General features: G+C 34.2%; 1 protein-coding gene across 1 annotated transcript in view; it reads left to right on the top strand.

Moving 5' to 3' along the window:
* The window catches only part of LOC139141671 (intersectin-1-like), a 65496-nt gene that overhangs the window by 37273 nt on the left and 11777 nt on the right, over nucleotides 1-16446 (top strand). The window contains 8 exon segments of the mRNA XM_070711256.1: nucleotides 7235-7356; nucleotides 8553-8659; nucleotides 10573-10648; nucleotides 11093-11206; nucleotides 11765-11863; nucleotides 12965-13132; nucleotides 14646-14717; nucleotides 16032-16163. Of these exon segments, the coding sequence (XP_070567357.1) occupies nucleotides 7235-7356; nucleotides 8553-8659; nucleotides 10573-10648; nucleotides 11093-11206; nucleotides 11765-11863; nucleotides 12965-13132; nucleotides 14646-14717; nucleotides 16032-16163 (890 nt within the window).

Genomic DNA, 16446 nt, shown 5'->3' with positions numbered 1-16446 from the left:
AGATTTTTGATAATGCAGCGCAAGTTAGTGAGCTGGTTATTTATAACAATAGTGCAATTTTCTCCCCAAAGAGTTGACTTGACTGTTTTAGTAAAACCTTGGGAAGTCACAAATCAAACTTTGAAGTGAACAGTAAAGAGAAGAAAGTGCTTCCAGAAGGTATATGGTATTGGTGTGTGTATGTAATCTTTTGATAAGATGACGTGCATTGTAAAAAACATTTAAGGTAGTATGTGCCTCAAAAGTAAAAGACTTAAACTTTTTTTCAACTTTCTTCAATAGAACTTTCAACCATATTCTTTCCAAATCAAAAATAAAAATTAGGGGTCACCGTGCAAAGTTTGGTACAAGAGAAAAATTACCTGACAGTTATTAATATTTGAAATTCAAAATGGCCGCCATCCCTGTGTTATCTCTATGGGGAAAAATAAAACACTAGTTGTTTGAAAAACTAACACTATGAAAATTTTCTTACTCCAAGAGCTTTAAAATAAGCCCCCACAAGCGGTAGATCAGAAAAGTATTGAAAAAAATTTGAGAGTTCAAATATCTGTCCGCATGGTGCATTCTACCTGAATAAATAGCCTTGATACTCTATGCTAATAAGAAATGAACTGGTTCTATGAGCATTAACTTGCGTTTTGTTTCAACATTGTCAGTTTGTGCTGTTCTGTATTTCAATGCGTTTCTTGTGAACATGCTTTTTTGAGCCAGAGAAAGTTGCACTGTAAATATGTCATTAAAATATGGATTTACATGTAAGCTAATGAAAAAAGAGGCCATCAGAGACCTTCAGGCAGCTACACATCAAAAAATCAAAAAAGCACTGTTTTCTTAGCCATGTGCTGTGATCAGTTTATCAACTAAAGGCTACTTACTGTCTGTCAAAGTTGGCAAAAAATACTTCTTTTCACAAAAAGTGGCCATGTCCATCTGGCATATATAATTGACAATGTATGTGCTGTCAGCAAAAATCACAAATTCTTCGTGTCAACAACCCTAACTGCAAAGATGCATAGACCATCTGCTTTCATATAAGCCTCATGCTACAAATTTGTCAACTGCTTCCCACTCTGTTTGGTGACTTGATCCAATATGGCTTGCATTACAGCCTTGCTACATCACAGCATTTTCCACCTTGATCATGGTGTCTTTGTAGTGTTTTGACTTCATTTATTTCACATCTGATATAAGAATGACAAAATACAAATGTCTGCTTTTTACAAGGCCGTACATGGTGTACCATCTCCTTGATATGTTATCTTAAACTGCTGAACATTGGCATGGCCAGTAATAAACATGAATACGGTCTTTGATAACTTTTATTTTATTCTTTGAGTGTCAAAGTCAATTTTTGTCCCCTTTATAAAATACACCCTATTCAATTTTTTTCAGACTTTTGCCAAAATTTTGATAAAAACTTATAACCAATGCAATGTGATGTTCATTTGGTCTAAAAATATCAAAAAGTATGTAGAAATATTCATAAAAATTGGTAAAATGTTGCACCAAAATTTTGAGGGAAAAAATTACAGCACGTAAAGGGTTAAAATGTAATTATCATCTTCAAGTTCAAGTGTGTACTTGCAATGCGTGCAATGGCTTGAAAAGTCTTTGAAGTTCATTGGTAAGTCTCATCAAACTGTATAAGCATAGAAGTGGGAAATAAATGTGGAATGTAATGGAGTTATTTAAAACATACTGAAAGTTTCAAACACAATGATTTCCAAATATTTATGATTCAACCAGTAAATAAAGGCCAGTGCATGCTACATTGTGCATTACGGGAAAGCTCCATTAACTTAGGAATATCCGACTTCCCTAGAGGATCAATTTCACAGACCTGCCTTTCCTACAATGGCACTACAATGGCACCAGCTGGATTAGATAAACATAACAATGGAACATTCACACCTTGGGGATTAAAAGTCTTCTGTTTGTCACCCGAGTTGGTCAGGCAAGGACTCGGGTTTCAGGTACCATGCAAGTTAATGCAGTCGTCCCCTAATGTAGAGTAGTTATATATATTTCACTGCATCTGGTACTTATTTTGTCAATATTATTATTTAAAGTGGTTTTAGGAAACAGCTGTTGTTGTTGAACTGTAACAGGGTGGAAGCATTTATTGCAAAGCTAAATATCAGGGAAAGATATTCTATGACGATGATTGTCATGGATAATGCACATTTTACTGTGGATCCTGTCAATATGTTGCATGCAAACTACAAACATTAATGGTCAGCCATATTTGTTATCTTCATGTTGATCCTCAGTGATGAATTTGTGATTTCTTTTAAAAAATTTTCAACATGTGTACAGATATTGTGTTCACGCCAATATGATCCAACTTTGCAAGTCCAAGATGGTCAATGTGAAAACATTGAGACAATAAATAAGTCGTATGTGTTAGATGCAAAGACAATTTCACAGAAAGCTTTACCCAGCTTGTGCAATTCAACAGTTAGAGCATGTAGTTGGCTTCAGTTTATAATTGCTCTTTCGGGGGCTTATTTATAATGCATGCTAGACTTTACAAAACAGATTTTCACATTTTGTGGGTGTTTAACATTCATAACACGTTTTGCATACAGCTTCTTTTATTCAAAATTGACTGAAAGACAGAGAGCAGCTTATTAAACTGGTATTTGTCAGCTTTCAAAGATGTACAACCAATGATTAACCCTGATTTGTTATATACAAAACATCTTACTCGATATGTCACCAATTTCTCAAAACAAGTTGATGAAATAACAAAATTCACCCGAGATTTTGTCACGATATCATCACACAAGGCTGCACAACCCAAATTTTATTCCCGTTGATCTATTATTCCTGAGAGACATAACTTTCCTTTATGATTTAGAAGAACTTTATTAGTGCCTTCAGATTTACAACATTGTAAAATTACGCCTTCTCGTCCGATCCTGTACCACTCCAAATATACCATATTTAATTTCCACAGAATGTCCTACAGTAATCCATTACAAAAGATTTTCCCAGTTTATTGAGATCACAGTTAAGACGGACAAAGCTGCATAATTACAGTAATAATTTATCAATCTCTGCCACACAGTGAAAGATATTTGGCATATACATATTGCAGTTAAAATATTTCAGTCCAAGTAATGTTAATTATGTATAATTACATTTTTACGATTTTTTTTATTTTCTTGCAAGTTGTCAACAAAATAACACAAAGGGAAAATATATGAAGTAATTACAAATTAGACTTACTAGAGTATGTGTGAGAAGTGACTGACTTGTATTGTTATGACGTGTAGACTTAAGGTTGAAAGTAAATGATACAATCAAAGTGGTGAAATGTGGCAAATATTTAGATGATTCCAGTGGTAGAGAACTACAGGAATGAATTCTGGAGGTTTGGGTTTTTCATTTTTAATTATTTTTTGTACAATTATGTAATATTATTGTAATATTATATTAGTGAGTTGTGAAGATGTAGAGAAATGCTCCTTGAAGTATTTTGTTTATTAATATTTATTTATCAGATACTAGTGCAAGCATTCCTTCTGGAAAATTTTTGTCCGATTGATAAAGATTTTATCAAATTGCAAATCATCAAGAAGCGACATGAACTTATTGTGAACAATTGTCTAGAAGTTTTGATCCATTAGCTTGTTAGTAATTTGATGTTCAATTCCAAATGAATTATTCTGTTATGAACTCAAATTACTGAACTTTCAACTCAAAGAGGCTGAACTTGTTGTGTACAAGTGTTTTCAACTCAGTTCAACTTTCAGTTTATGTAGGGAGTATGGATATAGGTGCTGTTTGTTGTTATTTATGGAGTTGATAATAGGAATGTAAACGTGAGTGAAAATTTACTTTTGCATCTAGTCAGAAATTATTAATCTGACAGATTAGTTTTTGATAGTTTATTTTTCAAATGACGCTGAAGTTGGCATGATATCTCACCATGTACTGTTGTAGATCGATCACTCATTCAAACCAGGTAGTGATCAACTTTATAGTGTTGTAGAATGGCCCAGCATGATGCCTATAACAATTAACAAGGCCACTGTGACTTATTCTGAAATTCATAAAAGTATGACTGATACTTTGCTCATAGAAGATAGCTGAATAATACACACTGCCAAGAAAAACAGAAACAATAGTGTTCTCACTGAACATCACCGCCTTGTAAAGAGTGTTTACACATTAAACCACGGTCATGCCTTTCATCAGCTGTATGTTATCTGTAATGACACTAAGCACAGTTGCTGACATTCCATATACATGACATTATAACACACAGCACACAGTCAACCACATTTCATCTTTCATCTGTACTAACAACATTGTATTTGACGGTATAGTTCTGCTCCAGCAAAAACATACCTAGATTTCATGTGAACTGACACCAAACACAGTCAACCATAGCTCACCTGTATTAGAATTTAGAGTCACTAACCCATGAACAGCATCTCTTCCAAACAAACACCAAAACTAACCTCTCATTGTGACGTACACCATAATCTCAGCTCTTATTCACTGCTCAGTAAACAAAGTGGCTACATCAAACTGGAGAGTTTCACATCCCATGCATTCACTTTGAACAGATCACTTGATGTACCATTTACCACATGTATAACATCTTCCATGATTTTAATGTGACCCACAAATGCTTGCTCAGTAAATTTCCTATCCCATTTTAATTAAAGTTTAACACAACCTGAGTCTAGCAACATTGTTTTTATCAATTGTCTGTTAACATTTCAAATAATATTATCAACACGGTTTTATACACCTCAAGTGGTCTTGCCAAGAGAGGGGAAAAAATTCGCATTTCATAACCATCGTTAGAAACAGTATACTGTAGTTGATACTCTAGTTTTAGATTAAGCAGATGTTATAGATGAAATATTGATTTAATATATATACCTTGTACAATAATTACCTTTGGTGATGTAAATGTTATTCAATGTTGAAAGCAATCAGTAGTAATATTGTGGTATATGATATATGTTTATCCAAAATCACCAGTGATTGCATTATCTGTGGTGTTTGTCAGAGGATTTGCTACGTGTCTTTTTCCTCACATCTTTTTCAAATCCAATGTCGTGTATTCCCCTATTTCCAAAGTGTATCGAATCAAATGTCGTGTTGCTCATGTACTGTAATCAGTTACTTTTTTTGTTTTTTCTAATTAAAATCATGGCAGGTTTCAACCTCAAATTGGAATTCTACGACCATTGCTGTTGTGTCCCTTCCAATTTTTCACACAAATGTTTGATTGCATTTAATAATAAACATATTCAGAAAAAATACCCAGCTGCCTTTGAAGAATGCCTGTGTGGCTGTCTTGTAAATGTCACTGTCAAAGTCATAAAACCGTGGTTTTAGGAAAGTTATCCCCTTGATAGTTATGAAACAGTGGTTTTGAGGAAAATTAGCCCCTTTATAGATTAAAACTGGACACTTACCCTAACCTTCACACCAACTATACATAGGTGATGAATGTCCAGGGATAAATAGTTTTCATATGGTGCTGGGAATTGGGATTGGCCAATTGCATTCTAGTATAGTTACCCAAAGTCTCTGAGAAATTTCTGCATCCAGGCACTACTGTGTATCAACTTCAGTACCTCTGTAAAACATACTTGTGTACATTGAGATCCAATTTGCCTTGTAATTAATTGGTAATGAAATGACTGGGATTCCATGTTGAAGTAAGAATAAAGTAATGCCCTTGTCTGTGAAGGGAAGAAATATGTGAGCATACCTGTGTTTTGTTCATTGACTATTTTGGCTGATCCATTATGGTGATAGATAACATTGAAGCAATATCAGTATTTTTGAGTGTGAATTTTGAACCCTATATGTGAGTAAAATTTAAATTTTAAATGAAAATTTGATCAGACAGGGAGACCATACTATCAGCAGGTTGCTCTGAGATGCTGTATAAAACACTAGTTGCATGAAAGTCTTCACTGAGCAGTTTTCTTCCCATTCACTCAATTTGCCATTCCTCTACTCTTATGCCTTCAATTTTCAAATGAAACAAGGCCCACAGAGATTCCATAGCCAGGCTTGTTAAGATGGGTTTCACAAGACTTAGATAACCCTTGGTAGATGGAAATGGCCTTGGTATGTGGTAATGAGCAATTTCAAAGTATGCTATTTCAAACTGCTAAATGCGCATTTTTCGCTTTGTCCAGTACCCAGGGTACCAGTGCTTTTGGCAAGGTGTATGTGTGTGTGTATGTATGTATGTATGTTAAGTGTTTGTGTATGTGTGTATGTACAGGGTTTTAGCCAAGCTATAAAAAACTAAAAGGTGACTGCATGTATCATATCTGTCTTCTATGTGATTTCAAAGGTGCATTGTGTGTTCCAGATGAGATTTTGTTCAGGTGAATGTGCAACTTCCAAAAATATGCATATGACTTTAATAAATATGATAAGGGTCAAAAAATCAAAACTTTAGAACTGCAATTCCAATCACTTTGATTTTCTCTCATGTATTCCTAGAAATGGCCTGACCAAGGTCATAAAATAAGCATGAAAATTTGCATATATTATTTAATGTGAAGAAACCTTTCAAAATGTTAACTTTTCTCTGAAACCAATAGTCTTTAGTTTTGAAATTTAATTACAGGTTTCTATAGATGATCTCATTCACTTCAATTTGAAGGATGGTGAATTTTGCATATGTAAATATATAGTTATTAAAGTCAAAAGACTATTTTCAAGTATATCTTCAGGAAATAAACTAAATAAAATTTATCCCTGAGAACTGAAACAACGGCCAATAAGGAAGTTGAATTTGTCAGTGTAATGCATTTATTGCCATACCAATTTCATAAATTGAAGTACTTGTATGTTTATCCAAGAAGTTAATTATTTTTACAATTTATTATATCTTTTTCAATTTGTAGTTTCTCTACCCATATGTATGGCAATATTAGGTTATGAGATTGATAATTAAATCCAATTGACAATTAAATCCATCTGTCGCACATATATTTATGTCTTTCCATTGATGAAAGTATCTGTGCATTTTCCCAATATCATTTGAAGAAATGCTGAGACAAAAGCACTTTCATAGATGATGTGCCTATGTTACAGGGTACAAAGATAGAACTGTATATGAAAATCTCACTCCAAAACACTTTCATAGATGATGTGCCTATGTTACAGGGTACAAAGATAGAACTGTATATGAAAATCTCACTCCAAAAGCACTTTCATAGATGATGTGCCTATGTTACAGGGTACAAAGATAGAACTGTCTATGAAAATCTCACTCCAAAAGAGAGAAAACGACAGCAGCATATCCACGAACTGATTGACACAGAGGAAAGCTATGTACAGAATATGGATCTTGTTGTTGATGTAAGTTACATTCAATCACAAAATACTTTTTCTTTGCAAGCTCCTAGCAGCAGACCTAATTATTGGCAATATCAGGTTATATTTCCCATTAGGACTGGTACGTGGTAAGTTTGTAAATTTGGTTAAGTTCCCAAATCACAGTGTGTTTTAGAAGCCATTAGGACTGGTACGTGGTGGTAAGTTTGTAAATTTGGTTAAGTTCCCTAATCACAGTGTGTTTTGGAAGCCAAATTGTAACAATATTAGATCAAAAAATCAGAAAATTGTTCATATTACACGTACTGGTATAGGGCTGACACAAAAAGTTGCATAAACTCCTGAATTGACTCAAAAAATTCTGAATCTGTAAATTTGAAGACACACTGGCCAGTTATTGGACCTGAATTGCCTGTGGTGTACAAAAACAATCACAGTAAAGGTTTATCCGGTTGTAATATTACTATACATCACAAAGCATGAAACGACACTGTACCTTTCCAAACTTTATCAGAAACACTGAGGAAAACTTGTTGAAACCTACAGAATCTAGAGTTAAATACACCACCATCTATTGCATTCAAGTCTGAAAGTTGATCTTCAGTAAACAAAAATTTGAAGAAATGTACATGTGATAAATTAACCATGTGATTGTAATTTGACACCGTTTCTAATATCATGTAGAGTCTTAATTATGATAACTACAGTACCATTTTGCCTGTGGCCAAGTGCAACTATGTTGATATACAAAATGTAAGCCACATAAAATACTAGCAGTTAAAGGTAATGTGACAAGTTTGTGGCAAATTTTAGGTCTATTTTTCAAAAATCCCTGAGAGACCTCACTGAATAGTGCTAAAGCTATCTACGGTCCTTATGGATTTTTATGAAAATTGAGCTGTACTGAATCAAAACTAAAGCACATGGTGAGCACACGGCAGAACTGCATGGTTATAAACACTGAACACATCACTTTATAATTATTCGTGAGTGACAGTTATCTCCGGTAACATTTATCAGATATCTGCTTTCATTAAAGAATTGTCATACTATAACTGCACCCGTGGAAGTCACGGACTTTCATAATATGGCATTTTCAATCAACTGAACTGTCAGGCAATGAATGAACCCGTTTAGGATGATCTGTGTGTGTCTATTTAACTAATGATTCCCTGTTATCATGACCATTGAGTTCTTTTCCGCTCTGACCATGAAAACAGGTATTTCAGAAACCAATGGCTCAAAGTACAGTGATATCAAAGGATGAGCTGGCTATGATCTTCGTCAACTGGAAGGAGATCAAAATGTGTAATATGAAACTGCTCACGTAAGTACCCATTACTTGTTATCAGCTAGACTGATATGGCTGGTTTGTGCACAGGGTAGGCAGAGAGGACATGTTTTATTTCATACCGTAAGATGTCACATTTTTATGCTACTGTCAACTGCCATGTTGTAGAACACTTTATATTTTTGCACAAGGAATGCACTAACAATATTTCACATTAACTATCATGTAAACAGTACCCACCTTTTTAGCTACTATAGACTATAGTCTATAGAAGCTATTGGGATGGGTATCCGTCCGGCGTCCGTCGTCAGTCTGTATGTATGTATGTATGTATGTATGTATGTATGTATGTATGTCCGTTTGTGAGGCGTCCGTCCACTCAAATATCTTGAGAACCGCAGTACTTACTGATTTGATATTTGTTGTGTAGATGAAAAATACAATTTTGAGAAACTATTTTTTTAATTTTTTGATATTGTTGAAAATAGGCAAATTAATGCCAAAAAAGGTGTTTTTGGTAAAAAATCTTCTTCTTCATAACCGCTGGTCAGACAGCTTTGTTATTTGGTATACAGGTCCCTAGGGGTAACCCAACTTAGACTTGTTCAAATTGTGATCAAATATGCAAATCTGTATTTTTAAGGAATTTTTTTGTCATTTTGGTCAAAATTTGACTTACATTGTATGTAATTCTTGTACTGTATAAACCCTATCAATTCACCCAGAAAAAATAATTAATATGATTTTAAATAATTGAATTAATTAGGAAATCATCAAAGCCAAATAATTTTAGTGTAGAATTATCAGAAAGTTCAACTTTTTTGACAGTTCATAGTGAAATGCTTACCATCTTGGAGGATTAAAACATGTAATGGCAACTTTCCTGAATCCCAACTTTGACATATTCTGAACCGTCATTTATTGTGCCCTGTATGTTATCTAAAAGAAATTGCTCAAAATAGTCAATAGAGATAGAGATAGAGATAGAGATAGAGAAAGTTCTAATTTCCATTTATGGTTGACTTGGTAAGGATAAAATAAAATTACTTTTTGAGAAAAAAATAGAGTGGTCAATTAAAAGAGTGGTCAAAGTGATAGGGTTTTTATGGTAAAGCTGGGCTGTATAAAGATTCCTCATGTGCTATTTATAGCAATTATGCAATCTGTGTAAACAGTGCAATGAAAGTGTAACATGATTCCTTATAATGCTTCTGATGACCTTGAACTTCTTAAGTTTCAAACCTTTGTCTCTTCAGTGTGCTTTCTCTGAGTATGTACAGTCTCAACTTATTAAACAGAACTTACAATGTTAATCAAAGATATCCACCTTCTTCATCAATACATGTGTCACAAAAGGTTATTCTCTACATAACTCAACAGAGCTCTGTCAACTGTTGAGTTGCTTGTTCTTTCAAAACCGCTGGTCAGACAGTTTACTTGTCCGTAGGATGACCTTAGTGAGATAATTTCATACAGTAAGGAAATACTTAATTTTGTATCCATGTCTATAGTAGCTTCAGGGACTTTGGCCCTATGTTTTATTGTTGTTGTTTAAAATACCATTGTCATGTACTGTAGGTTACATTGGTTTATGACAAGATTATAAAGAAGACTATCATCACTGATCATGTAAATCAAATCATGCAAAAGAGCGCCATCCAGTGGCAGAGTAGTGCCAAGCTGTACTTTTTATTGGTCAGACTTGGCCATCTTTTTCCAACATTCCGACAACAGATTTTGACATTTTATTTATGAAACTGTAGACATTTAGATATTAAAATGTAAAATTTCAACATGACCAAACTGGTGTTTATAGTCTAAGTGGGGTCAATAAAGTTTAGAGCAAACGACATCAACAATTTCTTACTTTTGATTATGTAAAGATACAACTGTGGTGACAAATTTCATACTTCGATAATGATTATTCCCTTTGTGGTCATTAATCATAGAGCACTGAGAGTCAGGAAGAAAATGAGTGGTGAGAGTGGAGTGATACGAAATATTGGAGATATTCTTTGTGAACAGGTAACCATGGATTTTCCATTGCATTGTTCCAGACAGTACTGAACATTAATTTGTCAGGGGTATTGTGTCGGTCGATTGTTTTCCTAAGTTTTGCCTGAAATACAAATGCCCTTAATGTACTTCACTGTGTTTTTGAAAGAATTCTGCATGTCATTTTGCCGAGTTTCTCAGATATCAACGACAGTACGTCTGGATGAGCAGTTGAAATGTGTGCAAAATAATTTACACTGGAACGTAGAGCTACTGTGCATTTGAAATTGATTAAGATTAACCATCTCAGGGAAGTGTGTTCAATATTAGGATAATTATCCAATGATTGGTGGTTTTGTATGATTTGTTAAATATCCTACTTGAGGAGATACTTAAAAAAAAACCCAATAAATTAATGATAGAAATGCAGTCATGAATTACCGTCTCATTCATATAGTTCAACTGTCACGTCAGTTCCAGCTTCCGCACATGACACCATACATCAGATTTTGCAGTTGTCAACTCAGAGCTTCTACTCTTATACAGAAGAAAACTGACAACGACAGTGACTTTAAAAACTTCATGAAGGTAAGAAATATCCCAAAACAGAACTTGATTGTAACCACTGCAGATACATGTAGAGTACAGCCGGGGAGAAAGTTGGGTTTTGTTTCAATGTCAAAGGTCTGTATTTGACTCTGAAATTATGTGAAGATAGTGCATAATACAGGAACAAAGAATGGTTTCACAGCGCAGCGGGAATCTCAGAATCAAATATCTCTTGCTGTTTCTGTTTTTGAACAAACATGCTCTGGAGATTTGGGCTGTTACTGTAATTCAAAGGAGTTGACAAGAAGCAGTTACGGTACATGCCACTATGCTGTGCTAAGCAGTATACTCACTAATTTTGGTTTATATCCATACGCATTTACTCGGATGCCAGTGGGGAAAGTTTGATCTTCAGAACATAAAATCTAGTGAGCCATCAAAATGCAAACTTCACCAAAAAAGTCTGTTTTATCAAGTTTGCAAGATCCACTCATAGATGCAAGGTCAAATATTAATAAACTCTGCAAGGAGCATTGTAACCCAATGTTCTATTGCTGAAATATGAAAGTCACTGTGGATGTTTTAATTTCTTGACAGAAATTGACTTCAGATCCAAGAACCAAAGGAATGCCTCTCAGTAGTTTTCTCATAAAACCAATGCAACGGATTACAAAGTACCCTTTACTTATCAGCAAGGTATGTCAACACATCTATTGCAGATTTGTCATTACAATTTGTACACGGCACAAAAAGTGAGTCAGGACATCCATGGTAGATTTGTCATAACAATTTGTACACGGTACAAAAAGTGTGTGAGTCAAGATATCTATTGCAGATTTGTCATTACAATTTGTACACGGTACAAAAAGTGTGAGTCAAGATATCTATTGCAGATTTGTCATTACAATTTGTACACGGTACAAAAAGTGTGAGTCAAGATATCTATTGCAGATTTGTCATTACAATTTGTACACGGCACAAAAAGTGTGAGTCAAGATATCTATTGCAGATTTGTCATTACAATTTGTACACGGCACAAAAAGTGTGAGTCAAGATATCTATTGCAGATTTATCATTACAATTTGTACACGGTACAAAAAGTGTGAGTTAAGATATCTATTGCAGATTTGTCTTTACAATTTGTACATGGCACAAAATGTGTGAGTTGGGCATGGAAAAAGAATGGTGACATTCTGAAGTGAAATTGAAGTAGGCAAAGAGCAAATGTTATTATATTTTTACTCCTCGAAGTAAAGGTGCCATTAACCCATTTACCACAATGGTTTAGCCCAAATCCCTTGCAAGCAAATGTTGAGTGTGGTCATGCTTACAGGGCATTGGGGTGAACACGTCAAAAAGTTACCAGTATGAAAGGAAAGATTCACTATTACAAACCCAACTAAAGTCTTTCCAAAAGTGACATGTGAAATGTGTATTTGGTTCGGTAATTTGAATAAACATTATTTATATCTGAAGATTTTCTTCTGCAAAATTATTTTGCTTTAATTATACACTTAACAAGCCTTCCGGGAATCTATTTAATAATATCATAAGTCATGATCTCAAATAAACTTGGAGTACATATTGCATATAGTGTATATATCTTCAGTTTTGGTTTTCCTCAAAATTGAAAAACTTTCAAATCTAATAATAGATTTTACTTCACAGATTTTAGAATACACACCACTGTACCATCCTGACCATGACTTTCAAATCTAATGATAAATTTGACCTTGAAGATTTTTTCTACCATCCTGACCATGACTTTCAAATCTAATTATGAATTTGACTTTGAAGATTTTAGAATACACACCGGTGTACCATCCTGACCATGACAATGTGAGCACTGCATTGGAAAAGGCAGAAGAACTGTGCAGTGAAGTCAATGAAGGTGTTCGAGAAAAAGAGAATTCTGACCGATTGGAATGGTTACAGGCTCATGTACAATGTGATGGCTTGGCAGAGGTAAGTTTGTAATGAATTATATGACAACAGATAAAACCACCCAATGCTTTATATGGAATGCATGGCAGGGTTGACAAACACTTGGTTCAAATCAAGCCATACAGTAGCTAAAAGTGTTGCTAGTGAGTTGGTGAGATAGTTAGCTTTAGAGAGTTAGTTAGTTGTATGTTTATTGCTTATTCATTTACATGTTTATTTACATATTTATTTATAAATTTATTTATTTGTTTATACATTTATACATTTATTTATCATGGAAGGTGCCCTTTGGCAAGATGTTATTAACAAAGAAAGTATTACAGCCACTGTTCTTTGAAAGAAATTGATGTCAAGTCAAACTTTATGACTGGTTTTAGTGACACCAGTGAAAACAATACTCTCAACTTTATCGCCAAGAAACTTGATAGAGCCTCAGTGTGAGGGCGCTAGTCATGTGTCAAAATTTCAGTGATATTTTGCTTTGCAGGTAACATGGGCCACAATACTATACACATAACCTTGCAGGGCAATTAAATTTTACTTTCAAAGTGTCAGCACCTCAGAAGAAGTGTAAAAATTTGACATTGTCATGAAATTATGGTACTTGAAAACATAATGTCTAACATTATGTTTTCAAAAAAAGAGTGAATACAGTCTAGACATGACGAAGTAAAGAATTCATTACGTGATAAATTTCATGATTCGAATTTTGGAAAATGTCATGTTGACTATTGTCATAATCAACAATTATCACAACAACAATCAGATCATTCCATTGATAATTATCTGAATACAACCTGATTAGCATCATCCAGTTTTCCATCATGGAATATCATGAGTTCGTCAAAGTGAATACTCATAATTAGCCATTCATCAGGTTACATGCACAGGGCTGTTAGATAGTGGTGTCAACGTGTAGTTGAGTTGCTGAAATGTAGGTGGCTTAAACGGAGTAAGGATCTTCTGACAAGGAATCATAGGGAGTTGGGGATAGAAGGGGGTTTGACACAATCTATCTTTGACTATTTTACCCAATATGCAAGTTCATTTAGGAATATTGTCAGGTTACATCTTTCGCGATAATGGTTTATACACACAAAAACTACATAAAATATGATGAGTTAAAATGCAAAATTCAAATAGACCGTTGTACAAACAAATCTATGCGCTCAAACACACATAGACATACATGTATTTTTGTTTGCATTCATTCACATGGGTTTGTGTGTACCACTATCTTGTGATCTCTTTTGGGTATACTGAATCTGTGGAACGCTGCGCCTCCTTTTTGTTCTGAAATAGAACCATTATACTCCATGCTATTACGTAGTTGTTTCAGTGTAATCATATTCAAGCAATTCAAGGTCTTTGTGTATGGGAAATCATCATCATAGATCTTGGACAACTCAGAAAATGAAAAACTTTGAAAAGGCAAAAGTTCTTTGAAAGAGTTAGTTTGTAGATCTCGTTACAAAATATCCCTTGAAACTTTTGATTGCAAGAAATTGAATGGACATGATACGTTCTGTTTCAGGAGTTGATATTCAATTCCAGGACAAACTGCCTAGGACAAAGGAAGTACCTCTACTCTGGAGCTCTTGTCAAGGTAAACCAACTCATGTCTTGTCATTGAAAATACAGTGTAGTTGTTTTAGCATTTTGAATTTGTTGCTTAACGCAAAATACATAATGCAGAATATACGCACAGCATACTAGTACTGTTTTTTTAGGATCATATTGCGGTTGTGACTTCTGTACCTGTAAATCAACCCTTCAATTGCCTTCTGTGAATTCACCTTAGAGTATTCCTCTCAGGAATTCATCTTAAGGGGCTGCAGCTGTAACTCTTGATGATTATTTTTTTCATTATTTTTGCATTGTATATCAAGTTTATCAAGCAAGTTCTTGTTATACTCCTCAAAGTGTGTTTAAGCACTCACTATTTAGCTTGTCAACAACATCTCGTCAATACCGTTTAAATGAAATGACATTGCTTACCATTAAATTCAATTCCAGACTAGAATTCACTTGTCAACAATAACATGTACAGGCTGAATTGACAAGCTGAATACCGTGTATTTCAACATGCTCTGGGGAGTTGAACAAGAATCTGTGGTTGCCAGTAAAAACAAAAATAGTGACACATTATCAAAAGTTTCAGCTAGTGGCCCTTTGAAACAACCACATACACGCACAGATACATGTGCAAGTTATTTGAATAGTCTGAAATTATGCTGACAATATCTTGCAATTATCTCATGGTTTGATGCTCTTCGTGAACAAAAGGTATCATTAGCTCAGATTTCCACGGGTGACCCAGCCATATTTGTGTGTTTATTTTTAATTGTTTTCATATATTTTGAATCCCTGATAATTTACTTACATATTCTGTCAGACATGCTTAGTTTGATGCTTTCACAAATAAGTGTAGTTGTCAACAGTTTTTCAATTGCTTATATTTTCTCATCTTTCAGAGAATAACAACAGCATTTACTGCACAGATTATCCCATTCAGACAGTCTAATGAAGTCAGACCTAGCAATACACGTGACGTTTACCATCATCAGTGTTAACTCTTTCACTACTACTGCCCTTTCACTTAATGAATTGCACAACTCAAAATGTCTTGTCAATCATAATTGCCAGACTTGTTTTTCCTGCCAGATGGCAAATATTTCAAAGATTGGTTCAACGCTTTCACTCCATGTCCCTCTAGAAGATCAAACTTTGCCAAGAAAAACTATTGGCTTACAATTAAATGTTGTAGTATATGGATGAAATGATGAATATTATGCCATCTTTTTTTATTTTTCTTACAATAAGGTTGTAATGCCTCTGGGTAAATGAATGTTACAAATTTCATTCAAACTTTGTTGATTGAGCATTAATATTACATAATTTCTTCTGTTTTCTATAACAGGCGAAAAGCAATAAAGAGTTGTTTGGGTTTTTATTCAACGATTTCTTGCTCCTGACCACTCCAACAAAACAAGGGATTTCACTCTTTGATATTGATGCCAAACCCGGCATCTTGTATAAGATGTACAGAAATGTAAGTATCATACATGTATTCTCTTCATAAATATTGACAATTTTCACAAGATCTTAGAATTTGTACATGAAAGCATAGTCATGCAAAACAGTAGACAGTAAAGTTTATGTTTAATGAAAAATGTGTTTTCATATAAAAAGATTAGATGTGCAATGTCAGGGTAAAGTTTCAAATGCCTTTTATATTTCTGTAGTCCACTTTTAGGATTTAGTAAATGAAGAAGAGATTTGCTTCAATGGGCCAGCAACTCTAAATTGTGATGATTTTTTCACTATTTCTGATA

Source organism: Ptychodera flava, chromosome 10 (assembly GCF_041260155.1).
Source record: "Ptychodera flava strain L36383 chromosome 10, AS_Pfla_20210202, whole genome shotgun sequence".
Lineage (NCBI taxonomy): Eukaryota > Metazoa > Hemichordata > Enteropneusta > Ptychoderidae > Ptychodera > Ptychodera flava.
This window is presented reverse-complemented; position numbering and strand designations above follow the sequence as displayed.